Source organism: Petaurus breviceps, unplaced genomic scaffold (assembly GCF_028583685.1).
Source record: "Petaurus breviceps papuanus isolate PSGF00001 unplaced genomic scaffold, PetGlider_PUasm1.0 189, whole genome shotgun sequence".
Lineage (NCBI taxonomy): Eukaryota > Metazoa > Chordata > Mammalia > Diprotodontia > Petauridae > Petaurus > Petaurus breviceps.
In genome coordinates, this window is record NW_027185809.1 from 34465049 (window position 1) to 34484955 (window position 19907).

At 38.6% G+C, this 19907-nt stretch overlaps 1 protein-coding gene and 1 long non-coding RNA gene across 3 annotated transcripts in view; one reads left to right on the forward strand and one right to left on the reverse strand.

The window, feature by feature from the left end:
- Nucleotides 1-7841, reverse strand: part of LOC138164444 (uncharacterized) — an 85118-nt gene extending 77277 nt beyond the window's left edge. The window contains exons 1-2 of the long non-coding RNA XR_011169065.1: nt 7721-7841; nt 6318-6423 (exon numbers count right to left, since the gene is read on the reverse strand). This is a non-coding gene — a long non-coding RNA (uncharacterized lncRNA). The remainder of the gene's footprint in view (nt 1-6317; nt 6424-7720) is intronic.
- A 70-nt stretch (nt 7842-7911) lies between these two features.
- The window catches only part of NAA30 (N-alpha-acetyltransferase 30, NatC catalytic subunit), a 30011-nt gene continuing 18015 nt past the window's right edge, over nt 7912-19907 (forward strand). The window contains exons 1-4 of one of the 2 annotated variants that reach the window (XM_069092270.1): nt 7912-8053; nt 8357-9158; nt 15553-15676; nt 19556-19611. In XM_069092270.1, coding sequence (XP_068948371.1) covers nt 8358-9158; nt 15553-15676; nt 19556-19611 — 981 coding nt within the window. In that variant the 5' untranslated portion in view covers nt 7912-8053; nt 8357. Of the gene's footprint in view, nt 8054-8217; nt 9159-15552; nt 15677-19555; nt 19612-19907 lie in introns of those variants that run through there. The other variant, XM_069092271.1, reaches the window with a different exon arrangement.

Below are 19907 nucleotides of genomic sequence, written 5' to 3' on the forward strand. Positions count from 1 at the left end.
TCTGAGGCTGGATTTGAACTCAGGTCCTACTGATTCCAGGACTGGTGTTCTATCCACTGTACCACCTGTTGCCCTCTATTAGATATTCCAAACTGGATATCCCACAGAAATCTCCAACTCATTATGTCCAAATTAGAACTCATCTTTCCTCCCAACCACATGCCTCTTCCAAACTTCCTTATTTCTGTTGAAGATACTACTATTTGGCAATTGTCTAAAGTTTGTAACCATGGCATTATCTTCAACTCATCATTCTTAATCCATATATCCAGTCAATTATCAAATCTTGACATTTCTACCTCAAGAACATCTCTCATGGGGTGGCTAGGTGGCAGAGTGAATAGAGTACCGACCCTGGAGTGAGGAGGACCTGAGTTCAAGTCTAGCTTCAGACACTTAAAACTTACTAGCTGTGTGACCTTGGGCAAGTCACTTAATCCCAACTTCTCCTACAAAAAGAAAAAAAAATCCCTCATATCCAACTCCTTCTCTTTACTTGCACAACCATCACCTTATTTCAGGTATTTTATATCACTACTCACCTAGATTATTACAACAGCCTCTCAATTGGTCTCCTTGCCTCAAGTCTCTCCCCACTTCAGTCCATCCTCCATAACCCTACCAAAATAATTGTCCTTAAGACCAGACAATGTCATTCAGCTATTCAACAACCTCCAGCAGCTTCCTGTTCCTTTTAGAATCAAATATAAATTCCTCTATTTAGCTTTTAAAGCCCTTCACATCCTGGCTCCAACTTCTTTCTGGCTCCATACATTACTCTTCCTCTTGCACTCTTTGGTACAGCCCAATTTGCTTTCTATTTGTTGTTTTTTATCTCTATGCCTTTAGACTAGCTGTTCCTCCTACCTGGCCCACATACCAATTCTGAGGTGTGGAGTATAGTCCCTTCTCACTCTGTCTGATAGAATACCTTTCTTCTCTTAAGACACAGCTCAAAAAGTCTATATGAAGCCTCCCTGATTCTCCGACTACTAGTGCCTTGCCTTGCAAACTACCTTGTATTTCCTTTGTATTTACTCTCTTCATATTTATTCTATATATACTTGTATACATCTTTAGTGTCTCCTCAATTAGAATATAAGATCCTTGTGAGTAGAAATTGTTTCACTCATTATGTTGGTGCCTCCAGAATCTACCTCTGTGCTTGGCACATAATAATAATTTAATAAATATCTGTGGATTGATTGGCTAAAAGGAATGCTGGCCCAGATTGTGAAGAGTAGTATTGTTTAGAAGCAATAGGAAGCTACTGAAGATTTTGAGTAACAGGGTGACGATATGTATATTTGAAATATTATTTTGGCAGCTATGTGGTAAGTGGATTGGAAAAGAAAGAGAATGAAAACAGACTGATTCATTAGGAGACTGATAAATTATTCATTGCAGTAAACTGCAATGTTTTGTAGGCAAAAGGATTTGAGAGTCTTGAGCTAGGGTATTGGCTATATGAATGTACAAATATGGACAGGCAAATATGGAAAACTGCTATATACCAATTTTAAGGTGTGTGTTATGCAAACTAAAGAATAATTATTCTATTTTAGCCCTAAAAGACTGGGATTTTTTTATAGTAACAATTTAATTTGTAAACAATAAATTGATTTAAATAACAATAATTGTGAGATTGAGGTTTTTGGTGGAATAAGCAAGCTTGCATTAAAAATAACTAACCAAAAGGGAAGAAGATCACATTCTTGCATTGGACATAGGACAAATATTATACCTAGGTATATGGTAGACTATGCCTCTATTTCTTAGTGGGGTAGGGAATTGGTAGGGATAAGAATAATGAAAGTAAGATTGGTATTGATTATGCCAACTCTAAAGACCAATAGATTGGGCAGGATAGGGCAACTGGAGATTTATACCCAGGATGCTGGGATGGAGGAGGAATGGGACACAAGTTTCTTCCTGGAAGCTGTTCTCTAGCTACCCATTACTATCCTCTTATTTCCTGGAACTTTTTTCTAGGCTTTTCTCAATCCTACCTCCATTACTCCTATGGTCCAATCTTTGTGATATCTTGCTCTGGAGACCTGCCTTCTAGGTTTTATTTTCACCTTGTCTCCTCCTTGTGGTGATAGTCAGACTTCCTCTAGAACTGTCTTTTCTGCATCCACTACCCTCTCGACCCAAATGAATTCTGATTCCCCTCCCTACCCCCAGGCAAGAATTCCTATATAATTACAGTCTAGAAACAAACTGGAATCTATGTAGAGTTGATCAATATTGTGTGGAGTCTTTGAGTGTTACCTTCTCAAATCTCAAAAGGAAGATTAAAAATGTAAATGAAAAAGCTGTACCCACAAGAAAGTCTCATTTGTAAACATTTCCCATAGAGTTCCAAGATTAAAGATAGTAAAGCACAACATATGATCATCCTTTGGTAAAATTTTCACAACTCTCATATTTTGTGCAGAGTAATCTATACCTTTTTGCCTCCCTCTACCCCTATCACCTGACAGAATACCAAACTAAAAACTTTCATGTCAGTTCTCTCAAGTAGTTCAAAAGCAAGTATCAATGAAGCAATCATGAAAATAATAATAGCTAATATAGTAATTTAAGGTTTAAAAAGCATTTTCCTAATTTGTTCCTCATACCCATGTAACATAGATAATGCAAGTATTATCAGACCGTTTGAGAAAAGAGAAAACTGAAGCAAATGTAGCAACCCCCAATTGGTGTTGCTCTCCCCAACTTGTGCTGATGATCTAAAGCTGAGATTTGCCAATGGGGCAGGTGCTACCTCAGGTTCTAGGGTTAACCTTTGTGGGTTGTTATACTACTAATACTGTAGCTCCTGAGCACCCATCAATGTGCTTCTAATTAATAAATCAGCCAGAAGACTCAATTAATTTTTTTTTTTTTTGCTTTTTGGAGGGCAATTGGGGTTAAGTGACTTGCCCAAAGTCACATGGCTAGTTTTTGTGTTAAGTGTCTGAGGCCAGATTTGAACTCAGGTCCTCCTGACTCCAGGGCTGCCCCTCAATTAACTCTTAACAAAAGTGTTTACTAGATGGCACAGAAATAAAAATAGTTACAAAACATTTTCCCCATAAACGTGAGGTACACACTCTCACTGATACACACTATGTCCATGGGGAAAGAGTGAGAATAAACTTAAAATGCAATATTAGTAAGCCACATGTTGTAGAGAACATTTGGCCCAGGTAACTTAGAACTCTGGAATCATAGGGCCCTAAAGCCTTGTCTCTCACAAAATCAAAAGTCTCAGAAATGCCATAACCAAAATCCACAGCTTCCAGATGAAAGAAAAATTATTACAAGCAACCAGAAAGGGGTCAAGTACTAAGGAACTATAGTCAGGATCACACAAGAACTGGCAGCTAGTACTATAAAGAGAATATTTTGGCAGATGATTTTCCAAAAGGTAAAAGATAATGGTTTTCAACAAAGAACAAATTATCTTCCAAATATAATCTTAAAGGGGAAAAGACATTTAGTGGAACAGAAAACTTTCGAATATTCTTAAAGGTCACAGCTGAACAGAAATTTTTAAATAAAAACATAGGAGTCAATAGAAACCTAGAAAGTAATTGGAAGGGGCTAAATGAAAATCATTGCTGGGAGTTGGGGGGCAGGGGGTGCTGACACTCATATTCTTTTTTTTTTAATGCTTTATTAACTTCTGATTTACATCATTCGTTTCCGCCAGATTTTGAGATACAAATTTTCTCCCCGTTTTTCCCCTACCCACTGCCCCAAAACAGCAGTCCCACAGGATATCCCCTCCTCCAATCTGCTTTCTCCCACATCTTCTCCCACACCCCCTTTGACTTTTCCAGTGGATCTCTATGCCTCAGTGCCTGCATATGACACTCATATTCTTAGTGCCCGTTTAATGTTAGAATGAAACCCTGATAGTAAGGACATGCAACAAGGATGGGGTGGTATTTAGCTTCTATAGAAACAGCTTTCCTCAAATCCAGTGTAAACATCTGGTCAGCGGAGCAGGATATAGTGAACTATACAGTCTTCTGGGATCCAACAAGTTGAAAGGGTTCTAACCCCATGTAACTGGGGACTTTTATGCTCCTAGCTGACCAAAAAGTCAGATCAACATAGACAGAAGCCACCAGGAAGTATGTTAAGGGAGGCACAACTGAAGCTTTCCTAACTATGTTGCATGGGAGAAGGAGGAATTTTGTAGACACTGATCCTATCACATCCTGATCCATGGTGGCAAGATCCTAAGGATCTCCTAAAGGATCTTCCACCATTTAAATGTTTTCTGGGCTTTTACTGGATAATCCTCCTGGCACAGGCAGCATGATAAGGAAAAGAAAAGGTGTCCTGTTATGGGTCTGAGGTTGCGCTAGTATGAGTCTGGAATCCCCCCTGCCCTGGTGCACATTCTAACAGCATGTGTGGGTCCCTGGGCACTGTAATGTAGTTAGTTATAGCTTTTTTTCTCTGAGGCTCATTGGAATTACTCTCTTCAAGATCTACCCCTGGGGCAATTTGCAGTCCAAGTTATTTCTTCTCTGTATATGGCACTTTCTTTGCTTTGTTCAAATTATCAGTTTTTGTCAATGGGTTGAGGGTTTGCACCTGAGTAAAAAGCAGTACTTTAAATGGTGTGGGCAAGCCTTACTTGGATCTGAGAGTGGTTGCTCAAATTAGGCCTTACCATCTTGAGGAAAAGGCCCAAACTGCCTGGATACTGCCAGGTGCCACGGTGGACAGAAAGCTGTCCCTGGAGTCAGGAAGACCTAAGTTCAAATCTAGCCTCAGACACTTACTTCCTGTGTGACCTTAGGCAAGTCACTTAACCTCTGCTTCTCTTTCTTTCTTTCTTTCTTTCTTTCTTTCTTTCTTTCTTTCTTTCTTTTTTGCTTTTTGGAGGGCAATTGGGGTTAAATGACTTGCCCAAGGTCACATGGCTAGTTTCTGTGTTAAGTGTCTGAGGCCACACTTGAACCCAGGTCCTCCTGACTCCAGGGCCAGTGCTCTATTCACTGCATCACCTGGCCACCCCTGCTTCATTTTCCTCAGCTGTGAAATGGGGATAATAAAAGCACCTACCTTGAACGGTTGTAGTGAGATCAAATGAAATAATATTTGTACAGTGCCTGGCCCCACTTCTTCAGCTTCAGCCAGGGTTCTGTCACCCTGCCCCCATTTCTCATTGCTGAATTCCACCTCTCCACTGGAGCCTTTCTCCCTCTGAGATTCCTGGCTACCCCCAGTTGGGCTCTTCTCAAGACCTTTGTCTTCCACTCCTGTGGAATCTCATTGCTTTTCTGTACACATCACCCCCTACTTACCATGGTTTGTCTCCCTTCAGGACTTCTGGCACTTTTTCTTTACCTGTATGTGTGTGTACGTGTGTGTGAGCTCATGCATACACACAGTCCTGGAGTGGTAGAGAATTTTATAGATGTTGGTCTTTGACATTTTTTTTTCAAAATTTGTACTACTTTTAGAGCTTTACTTTGGAGGAACTCAGTTCTATCACACTGCCATCTTCCTTAACTTTTCTTTGACACATTTTTTGCTCTTCTATGTTTCTAGACAGAGGAGGATTAAGTGACTTGCCCAAATGTATGAACTAGAAGAAAAATCCTTAAAAACAACAACCCTTTCTATACATCATTCTAACTCTGCCAACAGTTCTTGTTTGTTTGAAATTTACCTCTAGTAAATCACACAACCTATTTGCATTATAGGCCTGAACTTTGGAAGAAGCAGACTTGACTAGAGGAGAAATGACTAAGGAATTCTCAACACTAAGTAAGTTTGAGATTCTACTGAACTCCAGTAAAAGTATCCCAGTAGTTGCTAAGCAAGTAGTTGGGGAAGGGAGGCAGGAGAATTGGATTTTGGTAACTCTTTCCCCCTACAGCCCTACTTCTGTCACAGTTAAGTGAGAACCATTTCATTACCAAAAGGGCTGGAGCTCCTGGTAGACCAGGGCAACACTGTTACCTTTGACTCTAAACAGAACCAAAATATTTTGTTTAACTTCCAGTCAACACCAACAAGTAAGTGGCTATTTTTGAGTTTGCATTCTACCACATTCTTTGTTTTAATTAACGGTTTGGATTGTTTTCAATTGTAGCTGTTTTTGGCTATATGCAAAGTACTGACAATTCTATTCATACAGACAATTACCTTAAGTATGAGAACAAATTAAAACTTAGAAATATATAAATATTAGCTAAGAGTCCTCCATCTTGCAATACTAGTCAATGTAGCACCTACTATCTAAATAGCATATGGAAGAATGGTCATGCATCAAGTTCAAACAAAACTTTCCATAAAGTTCTTACCTTAAATGTGTAGGCTCATTAGTATTTCATGATTCAAAATGGTACTACTCAGATTTGCACTCTAAGACATCCATTTTCAGTGTTACATTTCCTGTAGAACAATCACCTAGCATTATTGCAGAAAGAAGAGGGGTAGGTCAAAAGACTGAAATTTGGTTTTAATGTATTTAAGCAAAATATAAAAATGAATCAAATAGATTTAGAATGTAGAGGCAATTTTGGGGGCTTGTTTTGCTGTAGTCTTTTTGCCAAGATTTTATTTTAATATTTGAATCAATATGCGTTAAGGATATTGGTCTATAGTTCTTTTCATTGCTTTTTTCCTTCCTTAACGTTTTAGGATTGTATTTGTATAGTATAGTAGTATAGAGTATAGTAGAGTTTCCCTACCCCATTCTCCTTAAAGTTTAAAAACAACTTGTATTCTAATGTATCTTAATTGTTCTTACATTACGTTTTGTATTTTGTTCTGTTAATATTGTTTTACTTCATCTCTTTTACATTCTTATATGTAATAGTGTACATATACATATGTAGTATACATGTGTATATACTATATATATATATATATATGTAGTATTATACTAATTGTATGTAGATTTTCTCTGTTGTAATTACACTTTTTATTTTAGTGATTCGATTTTTAATGTTTAGGATGCGTAAAAATACCACCACTGAAGAGCTTAAAACTTTAGGCGTTTGCGAAACGCAATGCGTTTCGGGGGTATTTCTTTCCCTTTAATATAAAGTTTAGGACGTTTCTGTCGCTAAAAAGCGAGTAACTGCTGAGAAAAGAAATGTTTCAAATTAGCCTTCTGGACTAAAGTGAAACATTACAAAAGCGATGCAGGAAATCCCTAGCTTTCTCCATATAGCTCAGCAGGGAGATTTGGACTTTCTCTTTTCGTTCCTGCCCTATCCTCTACTCGGTCCTGTTATTGAAAAGAGCTTGTTCAATAGCAGGGTAAACCTTAAGAGCTGGGACTTAACTGAATGAATGTAGAGCCTAAACATTTCAAGGAAATTTCAGGTGCTCAGAGGTGAACACACTTGCAGTCCCAGAGAAGCGGATCTGGAATTCCCCCGACTCCAACGTGCTGGGGAGGAGGGTGGACCTAGGAAGAAGGGGCGGAGGAAGAGGGAGCTAGCTGTGGGAGGAAGGGAAGGAAGGCGCACCTCTGACCCATATCCGCCCACTCCGCACTTGTACTCATGCCCAGCAAAGGAGACTGGAAAGGTGAGCGGGGACGCGGGGCTGCTGGTGGGTGGAGGGAGAGAAGGGCTCAAAAGTGGGCCACGCTACCCCCGCCCAAGGTTCCGGGGAACCCCACCCAGCAGCAGCCGGAGGGAAGGGAAGGGGAAGGGCCTGCGCGACCAAGACCGCAGCTAACCGCCCTCCTTACCCTGAAACCAGCTCAGGTGGGTCTGTCCCGCCTTCTCCGCCTCTCTTTCCTTTTGAGCATTCGGAAAGCCGCTAGGCAGGGAAGTGTCGTAAAGCTGGGGACAGGACACTTTACGGGGGGGTGGGGTAACAGCGACGGCGCTTTACGGCAGGGGAGGCTGAGTGAAAAAATTCGGCGGCGGCAGCAGCGGCAGTGGTGGCCTAGCAGGAGGAGGTGGCGGCAGCGGCGGCGGCGCGGCAGCGGAGGAGGAGGAGGAGGAGGAGGCGGCAGCGGAGGAGGAGAGGGAGGAGGCAGAGGAGGAGGAGGAGGAGCGGCGGCGGGGACTGGTGTGGGGTTAGTGGCGAGGAGGCGCAGGGGAGGGGGGCGGCAGGCCCGGCGGCCCGGCCTGGGCGCTGGGGGAGGAGGTGGCGGAGGGTGCCGCCGGGCAGCTGGGCGGCGCGGGGAAGGGGGGGGGGGGGGGGGGGGGGGGGGGGGGTCGGAATAAAGGGTCTGGGGCAGCTTCTCTGGGAGGGAGGGTTTTCGTCTTTGTTCCCCTCCCTTCTCCCCGGTTACGCTCCCCACCCTCGCCCCCTTCCCCTTCATCTAGAGAAGCGGCCCGGACTCATGGGCTCCTTTCTCGGTCTGTGTCGCTTCTAGGATGGCGGAGATACCGCCCGGGCCTAGCAGCCTCCTCCCTCCGCCGCCACCGGCAGTGGCCGAGCCCTGCCGCCCCTTCCCCGCGGGGGCCGCCCCGGTCTGTAGCGAGGACGAAGAGGACGACGAGGAGCACCGAGGAGGAAGAGAAGGCGGCGGCGGCGGCGGCGGCGGGGGCAGGGGCCCGGCCGGCCAGGCGGCCCCCTCCAAAGGGCATCAGCGTCTCCATTGCCCGCAGACAGCGCCGTCGTCGCGGCCTCCGCCGCCGCCGGCAGCGCCGCAGCAGCCGCAGGAGCAGCAGCAGCAGCAGCTCAACGGGCTCATCAGCCCGGAGTTGAGACACCTTCGGGCAGCCGCCTCCCTTAAGAGCAAGATCGTGGGCGCCGCTGACACGACGTCGGGCGCAGCCACCGACGGGAATCCTAGGGCCACTGCAGCCAAGAGAGCTGGGCAGCCCCCCAGTGAGAGACCCCCTCACACTCTCCCCAGTAACGCAAGAACTGCGCCCCCAAACCCTGCAGCGCCCGCGGCGGCCCGCAATGGACTGGCTGGAGGGACTGAGCAAGAGGAGGGAGAGGAATCGCTGCTGCTGCTCTCCTCGTCCCTGACAGCTGTCTGCAGCTTAACCACCTCCTCTGACAGGGAGGCAGAACCTGAGGAGGCTCGGACGATACGCTATGTCCGATATGAATCCGAGCTGCAAATGCCTGATATCATGAGACTGATCACTAAAGATCTGTCTGAACCCTACTCCATTTATACCTATAGATATTTTATCCACAACTGGCCACAGCTATGCTTCTTGGTAAGTGGGTGGAAGGAAAAAAAACGGGGTGACCCCTCAGAGGATCCAGACCCTACCGGGGAGGGGACGTGTGGCAACCGACACATTTCCTGAACCCCTGCCTTTCGTAGTACAGAATGTGGTGTAAAGTAAATGTATACACACAAGTATTTGAGGGTTGCGTTTTTTTTAAACTGTCTTGAAGGTAAGAAATCATGGACAGGGTCACCTATATGGATGTAATGGAAGTTTAATGTGAAGCGATTGGGGGTCTTGTGTCATGTATCATCAGTAGTAACTGTGTTTTAACCAAATCTTGAGAAGATCTGTTCCTCCTCAAAATGACTTACAGTTATTAACTTTGAACATGATTCTACTCAGATACAGGCTGTATTAACCTTTCAGTGGAGAAATGTATTCAAAAATTTTTGTAGTTCTAATAGAGTAATCAAAAAACATGTTTTGATGAGCATAATTGTCTTTAATGATGTGGCTAAGTTGAAGTATTAAATCTTGCAAAAACATTCTGTAATCGTAGAGGTTTTTGTATTTTTTTAACTTTAGGACAATTAACTTTAGCTGGCCTGGTTTTTGGTGCGCTTTAGCTTAGAAATCAAAGGAGATGCACTTGAGTAAGATGTAGAAAACCAGGTGTGAAATTGTTACTAATTTTTTTTTCAAATTGAGAATGGGCAGACACCAAAAAATAAGGGTTTTTGTGCTAAAAAGGTTACAGTATTTCAAGTTAGCAAAATTTTCTAGTTAGTGAAAGGATTTATCTATCTGTCTATATATTTTTTTTAAATGAATTGAGCTAGCAAGTTTTTAGTTTTTAATAAAGAAATTCCACTGGTAGCAGTAATACTTATTAAGTAAACTTGCTTACAAGTGGACATACATGACTTTTATTGTGTATATTATTTGATTTGTCCCATAAAATCAGTAAAAGGAAGTAGTATCCTCCAAATTCTTAGAACTGTTTTATGATTTTGGGAAACTAGTTACTCCATTAGCACTATTTTTGTTCAGTTTAATGTAGTATCAGTAACTTTTGCTTATTATCCAAATCATTATCTATTAGTTTAAAAGCTAATTACTTTTTTGTTACAGGTGGTCAGTCCCCAAAGTATTTTTCACTCAAATGTTTTTAGTCTGAGAAAAGGACTGGGTAATTGTGTCTTAACAGTACCATTTTCAGTCTGTCCTTAACATACTTAGGATTGGTAGTATTTTCTTTTACTTTGTATTGAATCTGCCATTATATTAAAGTAGGTTTCTTTGGGATTTTGTAGGATTCCAAATTGATAAGTAGAGAGAGGATTACTTTTTAAGAAATAGTCATTTCATTCAGCATTTTAAATATTTAAAAAATATTTTTCTAGTTCTGTTAGGTTATGTCAGTTGCCTTTTTTGTTATTCCTATAAAAAAACAAACCACTGGTGAAATTGCAAGGCAAACTAAAGAAATAGCCACATTCCTTGCGGTGAGCTAGATTTTTAATGGAAATACATTCAACTTTATCTGTTCAGTTTTTAGACACATAACAGTTTATGTTCTCTTATTCCATAGGACTGTACTGTCAGTTCTGTAGGAGGAGTTTTTGTGGTAGTTAGATATCAAAGACAACATAGTTCATGATTTTTATAGGGTCTTTGATTTTCCTGCTAATTTTTAGATACAAAGGCTTACAATCCAAAACTCGGGATTTCCTTAGGCAAGATTTGTGCTTGTATATCTAGATCTTTAGACAATGAAGGTTAGAGTTCTGTTAGAACTTTCTGTTCCTTTCCTGGGAGTTTTTAAAATTTAGATTTCTCCATTAAGAACTAGAGGGATTACAAATAAATGCAAATTTTTGCATAGTTATTGGGCTCTGGGGTTGCTAGAGACTTTTGAGTTTATCTAGATGAACCTAATTCATTTATCCACAAATAAGGAAAGGGGAGTCAGTGGAATTTGTGACTTGACTAAGATCATATTGTGTCAACCCAAGGTTTTTGACTATCAGACTATTTCATAATGAAAATTCAAGAACAGGCAAATGGTAGTCTAAAAAGAATACCAGATGTGGAATCACTGAATCTTCTTGTTGGGGGACACTTTAGAATCTGTCTTATCCAAGTGTATAGGAATCTTCCCAACATGTAAACATATCAGCCCTTCAAATACTTGAAGACAGATACCATGTCCTCCCTAATTTCTTTAGCCAACCTATTGCTTGGTCTAGCCCAGGGGTGGAGAATCTGCATCCTCAGGGTAACATGTAACCCTCTAGATCCTCAAGTGTGGCCCTTTGACTGAATCTCGACTTCACAGAACAAATCTGATGAAATTTGGATTCAGTAAAGGCCTCACATGTGACCTCCAGGCAGCAGGTTCCCCACCCCTAGAGACTATACTGAAGGTAACTCCCATCTCTATTTTTCTCCTTTTATACACTCTTTAGTTTATTAATCACAGGACCTTGGTTGAAATATGGGACTTATTACCACTTATGCCACCTTTTGAGTAAGTTACTTATCCTCGCTATGCTTTAGCTTCCTCTTCTGTGCAATGAAAAGGTTAGACAGTATGATTTCTAATGTTCCTTGGAGTTGTGTTTTTTTTTCTTTTAATTTTGGTACTGTACTAGAGGTAATTTGGTTTCATACCAGAATTATCTCCCCTTGGAAAGTGACCTGTGACACTGAAATGCTAAGCCATTTCCCCATGGTCACACAGCTGTTATGGATCAGAGGCAGGACTTGAACCTTGGTTTTCCTGACTCCAGGGCAAGTCCTTTCCCCACCGTGTTGTGCTGGCTCTTCCTATTGCCTGTGATCTTATGAACATAAGTGAAATTGAATCCAGCCCATGACCTGAACAACCAAAGGCTATTTTGTAAGATTGTGTGTTTGGCTACCCTGACAACTTAAAAACATTAGGGAGTTCTTAAGATGTCCTTAACCTCTAATGGATTAAAAGAAAATAACATGAAAATGGCAGGTACCATAAACATGATATGCATGGACAAAATGATATTGCATATTTCTTTTTATGCCCATTTTTGAATTTATCTAAAAATGTTTTGAAACTGTTATTTCCAGTATGTATCATCTCTTTGATAATGAGTTCTGTAAGTGTGTGTGTGTATATATATACATATATATATATATATACACACATATATATATATGTAATATACATATGAAGATGTATAAAGTAGCACTTTATTTTATTTGTCTTAAACATTCATGATCCAAAGCTTTAATTGGTCTTTCCCTGGATTTGTGAACAAGTCCGTATTTGCACAATTCATATCCCTTGTGATTTTATAGAATTTGATAACATCTACTCTTCAGATTAACAGTACTGACTTTTTTTCAGTTTCAGAGAATTTCTTTTACTTAGAAAATTCAATATTTAGTAGTAATAGATGGAGAGTGCAAGTTTAAAACTTTTTACTTTGGAATATTTTTTTCCCTAGAAAATGAAGTCTAAATTCTTCAAATACAATTTTTATAATCTAATAATTTATTCCAAAATTTTAAAATGACATATGCTTTTCTTTAATTTTTGAACCAAAAAGTTTGTTAGCTTGATACTTGTTACTAACATTTTACTAAGAAATTTTTCATTTATGTTAAGTCATAGGCCTTTTTGTGTAAAAATTTTTTTTTTGGTTCTTGTAGATGATAATAGAAGTATTAATTTTGTCTGCTTATTTTTACTTGACTAAGGGACCAGAGATGAAGTAAATGAAATCAGTCCAATTTTAATAGTAAGCTGTATTAGACTTAATGTTTTTAATGACTTTAATACTCTCAGTTGGGTGATTTCACAGTTTTGAGTTTTGGAGAGATACAGATTTCCTATTCATATAATCTCGGTTTATTCCAGGATTCCCTACTAATAAAGATTTGTCTTAATATGGACATTTTCCCACTTGAAAGTTACAACTCTAGAAGATGATACTAATGTCTATCTCCGTTTTTTTGGGGGGTAGGGGTGGGTTGTGGTATTTCAATTTATATGGGTTAGCATCAATAGTTTTCCTAATAAGTAGGTTGATTCATTCAGATTGTTTTTTAGTTTTGCTTTTATTTCTCCTTTTTTGGTCTAAAAACTGTATTTATTTTATTTTAATTTTATAACCTTTAAAATGAGTAACAATTTTAGTCAAATACTACTTTGTGTAATTGTATTTTTATTCAAGTCAGGTTATAAAAATGCCATTTACTTCACCATGTAAGATGATTTATATGTGATTTTTTTTTTCATCATGATTATAGGAGTTCCATTCAACAAACATTCGTTAAGCTCTTACTTAAGTGCCAGGCACTAGGAATACAAAAAAAGAAAGAAAGAATACCTGTCCTCAAAGTGCTTACATTCTTCTGGGAAAGATCTGATCATGAATAAAATTATCTATTTTTTTACCACAAGATACATGTTTAGTATGCAAAGTTTCTTCTGGAATGAAACTAACCCTTGAATCTTAGTAGAGAAAGAATTTTATTTAAAAAAAAAATCAAAATGTGGGGGCGGCTAGGTGGCACCTGCCCTGGAGTCAGGAGGACCTGAGTTCAAATGCGGCCTCAGACACTTAACACAAAAACTAGCTGTGTGACCCTGGGCAAGTCACTTAACCCCAGTTGCCCTCCAAAAAGCAAAAAAAAAAAAATCAAAATGAATCAAATTAATTTGTTTTGAGTTACAAAGGCACAAATAAAAATATCAGAGTTTTGTTAGTACCAAATAGTTTTGGGTAACTCTGATACTAAACAAATTATTATATTTTATGAGATAATCAAATATATGTAACTGACATGGAAATTAGGATAAAATATGTTCTGAAACAATGTTCTAATCATTTGTTTTCCTATGGAAGATCCTCTCGTCTAACCCCCTCTATTTGTATTTGAGTAAACCGAATCCAAGAAGTTAAATGACTTTTCTGAGATCACATGGATAGTGGCAGAGTTAGGATTTGAACTGTGGCCACTATCCAGTTTAAAAGTCAAAAACTTTGCACTGTGTCATACTGCCTCTCAAGGTAGAACTTTAAAAATCAGATTCCAGAATGGTTTTTTAAGTCATAGGGTTTGTATTTTACTGCAATCTGAACTTTTTCTGTCTTAAGAGCAAAATGAAAGATTTTAGAAGTATGTCATCGTAGTACTTTGTTTTCTCTTTGAACTTAATTCTATTTTTTTGGGGGGGGGAACCCAATAGTTACTTTTTGGAAAGTTCATTGTTAAGCGCAAAACTGAATTTTTCACCTGAGACATTTAGTACTATAAATGTTATATCATGAAATACTTAATTATGTTAAGGTACTCTAATATTCTTAAGTATAAACATTTGGATTTGATACTTGTTACTTTTTCAGTGATGCAGATCATAACTCATCCATGCCTGTCCATGGATGGGTGGAGATACTGCTGTGATGAAATTTGTTAGAAAACAGCATGACTTGAACTTTTTGTGACTGGACTTTTGTGAAACATCTTTTCAGTGCTATTAATTAGAATGCTTGTGAAATCGGCAACCAATAAACATTTATGTTTGATTTTTTTTTTTTTTTACAAAATTCTGGAAAAACTAAGAAGCATTAGTAAGCTTAAAATCTTAAAATTTTTATTCCTCTGATTTCGAAATTTATACTGGAACTTCTTCACTCTGTGATGTTCCCCTCACAGCCTATGAATTAGGATTGCCTTTTAAGTGAGACTGCCTTACATGTGGTCTTTTTGGCCCTTAAATAACTAAAAATTCTTTGGGATTCAAAATTCATATTCTCCTTTGAATGAATTCTCTTCTGTATAGTAAAGGCTATGAGTAAAGGTAAATCCATTTTCTAAAAAAGTGAATGACAGATGACTCAAAACACATTTTTAAAGACCTATAGTCAAAGTAATATGCCATGCATTTTTATTCCAATGTGATTATATCTGCTCTTTCTAGCAAGCCTGTCAAAGAAATTCAGTATTGAGGTATGTTATATGATAAATGCTGACATAGAGTACTAGAATTAAGCCTGCAGTCGATACTCAAATGCCCTGATTGAATGGTTTTTCTCTTTTCTACATGTGTTCTATCTCCTTTCCCCAAAAGACAGTAATATTTGCTTATCATGGTTCATGCAAAAAATTATTCATTTTGTTGTCAAATCAGTAGTTACTCAGTACCTACATTGTGCAGTTGACTTGTTTTTCAGGCTGTTATCAATAAGTATAATAACATAATAAGAAATGCATGTCCTAGTGAATTCCTAAGTTATAATTATTAAGGAAATTCTGATTTAGTTAGTATATTATTTGCTATCTTGAGGTTCTTACCTAATAGCATTGAAAGGTTTAGAGCTACTTTGTTGTAGAAATGTATTATATCTGATGAGAACACATACTTCATAATTGTTCATTTATTTTTAAGGCCGTGGTAGGGGAGGAGTGTGTAGGTGCCATCGTTTGCAAGTTGGATATGCACAAAAAGATGTTCCGCAGAGGTTATATAGCCATGTTAGCAGTGGATTCCAAATACAGGAGAAATGGCATTGGTAAGAAAAACAAAATTTATTCATGTAGTTAAAGCATTGATTGGATACTTTTAAGTTTTGAAACCAAGGCCAATGAAAATGAAAAGTAGTATATAGAAATGAGCTTTATGAAACTAGGGAAAATAAGCTAATGTACCTAGTGCCCATTAATGATACTTAAAGAACTCTCATTTTGACACTAAACTTACTTAAAACAATTATAGTATCTTTGAATTTTTTTCTCCTTCTATGTTTCTTTTCAATTTCAGTTCATACATATTTTTAAACACCTGTGATATGCAAGATATTGTGTCAGGTGCTTGGGATACATAGATATGATACAGTCCCTATTCCAGAGGATCTCCCAGTTTTAAATTGGGGGGGGGAGGGTGTGCGGTGGGAAGAACATACGCAGAAAACCATTGATACATGGATGCTAAAAGCAAAGGAGAAGGCCAGGGAAAGTGCTAAGAGGAATGTGGAGGGAGAGATCACTGTCGGCTGGAGAAGATCAAGGAAGGGTCCATCAGGAGCTGCCGCCTGAGTTGGAACTTAAAAACGCCTATGAAGAGATGCTCTTCTAAGTTCTGGAGAGTTTTTCTGCTTATAAATACCTTTGGAACATATTTAAGATGTTTTTGTTTCTAATGCATGTTACAGATTTCACAGAGTTGTGATTTTATCTTATACTTGTCCTTAAAGAAACTTTTATTTATTTAGTTAAATATATCTGGGATCTGGATAAAATTTTTGTTTGGGTGTCACCAGTACCCCAATCACTAGCAACTCATAAATAGAAGGAAGACCCAGAAAGGTGGAGAAGAAATAAAATTTGACATATCCTACAATCTCAAACTTATCTTTTTTGTGACCTGTCAGAAACATATCCATATAACTTTAACTGGGTTATTAGTTTAGTTTTTTTGTGATAGAGGACTCAGTAGGCAAGAGTTATCTGAACATATTGGAGATTGGTTTAACCACTGAAGCAGGAATGATTAGGGATTGAATTTCCCTGAAATTCAGTTCAACAAACCCATGTTTACTATTTCTAAGTCCTTGAGGGTATAAAGAAGAAAAATAACATCCCTGTCTTAATTTTTTTTTTCTGAAAAGGGAAGAAGAGGTTAAGTGCATATATTAATTTTTAAACTTTTGGCTAGTTAAGCCAATGGAGAACATGCTATAAAGTGGCCTGAGAAAGTTAGGAAGGGGAAGATGTCCCTACTGGTTAGGGTGGGATCCTGGAAGACATCTTGTAAGATCTGAGCTTGGCCTTGGGGAATTGAATATAGGGGAAAGAGTATTTTTCCCAAGCACAGGTTATGCTTATGGACAAAAGTATGGAAATAGAAGGCAAAATGAGATTGGACAACGTTTCCAAGTAATTTCTATTAGCAACTTGTGTGATTCTTGGAGAACCTGATGATACTGTTTTTTCTGCCTTTGGGCTTTGTTAATGTTTCACAGCTTGAGTATAAAGTACCATTGATGATGTTGATGATGTGCTGATAGTGAGCAATTATAGAGTACTTTACAGGTTTCCAAAGTGCTCTACAAATAATTATCTCATTTTATCCTCACAAATGCCTTGGGAAGTAAGTGATATTGTACCCATTTCATGGATTAGAAACTTACTCTGGGTCATGCAGCTAGTAAGTGATGCTGAATTTGAACTCTGGTCTTCTTGACTTCAGGTTCAGCATCCTATCCATTGTACCAACTACATATCTCTGTTTTTTGTAACAAACCAAGAATTTTGGTTGTCTAAAGCTGTTTCTGAGCTAAGTCTGCAAGCCAACTTGAAAGTTCAACATGTTTATAAATTTAACTTAGGGTAGACTGGAAGGTTAAAAAGAAAGTTAAGATTTTATGATTTGGAACTTATTTTGTAGACAGACTCCCATTTTCTGTGTACTTAAGAACTGCTTTAAAAAAAAACTGGTATCATTTGAGGACATACAAGAAGCTAATGAAGTAATATCTCTTTTGAACCTTTATGATCCATTTTGATATTATGACCCTTTATGATCTATTTTGATATTATGACCCTTTTTTGACACTATTTAATCTTTATACTTCAGACATTTTTCAGAAAAGTTCCAGAAAATTCCTTTGAAGCCTATTAATACAACTGGACATAAACGTAAATTTTTGTTTAATTGTAAATTTTGTATTTCCTTGTTAAAAAAAGATGCAAATGTCATGATATAATAGGAAAAATTGCATAAGTGATTAACTTCACCAATTAACAGGAGGTATAAGTTTCCTGTGTACTTTATATAGTAGTATGATTGATCTTCTATGAAATTTATTTAAATGATTAATGAATTGAAAAAAAAAAACATTTTTACAGGCTTACTAAGTGCCAGCCACTATGGAGGTTGAGAAGCAAAAGACAATTAGAAAAGAAAGACGAAGCCTCTTCTCAAGAAGCTGTTCCTCAAATTAGAGGAGACAGCACATATAGGATGGTTCAGCTTCAGGGTGGATAGGAAGGCCCAGAAGACCTAAGAGTAGAGCAGCAGGACAGATGACAAGGCCTAAGAGTCTTTAGGATGAATTTGCAGGTCAGACGGCAGGGCTTGGGTGTTTGGAGGGCATAGCACTGCACGGATCATAAAATCTGGAGGACCTTAGGATTCAATTGGAGGGCAGATGATAAGACCTGGTCTTGCCAAGAGGATTGCAGTTGATAACTCCTACTCATCCAAGTGGTATGAGAAGCCATTTCTGCCCTAGAAGTCATTGACAAGATTGGGGGGAGGGACCCTTAAGGATATGTCTTGAAAATTCTGGGCATCCTTTCTCAGGAATAGAGATGACGAGAGTGGAAGGGGAATTGGCAGGTGATTGAAAGAGAAGGACCCCAAGGCTGTGGTTACCCAGTGCCTTGGGTAGGGTGTATTGATTTTGAGCAAGTGGGAGGAGAGTAGGGGTTAATTTAAGAAGGAAGAATCTGCTTTGTTTATAGTTAAGGAATCTAAAGTGGTATGTCAACAAAGCAGTTTAGTTTGGAATAAATATTGTTTTAAATTTTATAACATGAGAAAATTATTATAAAGAAATTTTAAAATTAAGACTCTTTTTGAAACTTTCATTATCAAAATATCAATAATCCTAGACCCCCTGCACAGATTTGTCCTAACTAGTCTAGTGTTCATGAGAACCAGTGGTTTCTTTGAATTTAAGGTCCAGTGAACTAGTTAGAGTGGATAGAGTACCAGACCTGGAATCTGAAGACAAATGCAGCCTCACACACTTACTAACTGTGTGCCTCTGGGCAAGTAACTTAACCCTGTTTGCTCCAGTTTCTTCATTTGTAAAATTGGCTGGAGAAGGAAATGTCAAACCACTTCATTATCTTTGCCAAGAAAATCCCAAATAGGATCATGAAGAGTCAGACATTAATGAAACAACTGAATGGGAGTCTATTTTAGGCCCTGCTTCCATCTCCAGTAAATCAATTGGATCCTTATTTTTCTTTAGTGCTTCTCTCTTTCCAAAGACAGTCATAGAGTCGGAACCATTTCTTATCTGGAAGACTAACTGGAAGACTTCTTGTGATAGTTCATAGGTCCCTGAACTTATGAACTAGAAACTTGGGAATCTTGGGGTTACTGATTGGAGCAACTTCTCTTGGTGTCTAGCTACCTATGGCTTATATAGTGTTTCTTGTAGTAGAAATTTCCTGATATAGCTACATACTTGGTCTAAGGTCTGTAAATTTAAACTTCAATGTTAGATATGCCTACTGCCAATTAATAAGGCAGTTTTTGAGACTGCCTTCACTATAGACCTTGGTATTTTAGGTGGCTGTATTATTCTGAATTCTGTAACTCAGACTTTTAAAGAAATACCTGTGTTTTTAGTTTGCTAACACTGAAATCTATATTCTAGGTACTAACTTGGTTAAGAAAGCTATATATGCCATGGTTGAAGGAGACTGTGATGAGGTAAGTCTGTGAACATTTAACAGCCAAATTTCTTGGGAGATTTAAATAATTTTAACTTATTACATATTTGAGAAAATAAAGAAATACTCTATACATTGAGATATTAATGGAAACATAAGTGAAAGTTTTAAATAAGATTTGATGTAGGTATTTTCAATAAACATTTAAAAAATTGCTTTCTTAATAATTATGTGTAATAATAATTCTGTGGGGGGCAGCCAGGTAGCACAGTGAGTAAGAGTACTGGCCCCAGAGTCGGGATGACCTGGGATAGAATCCAGGCTCACACTTAGCAC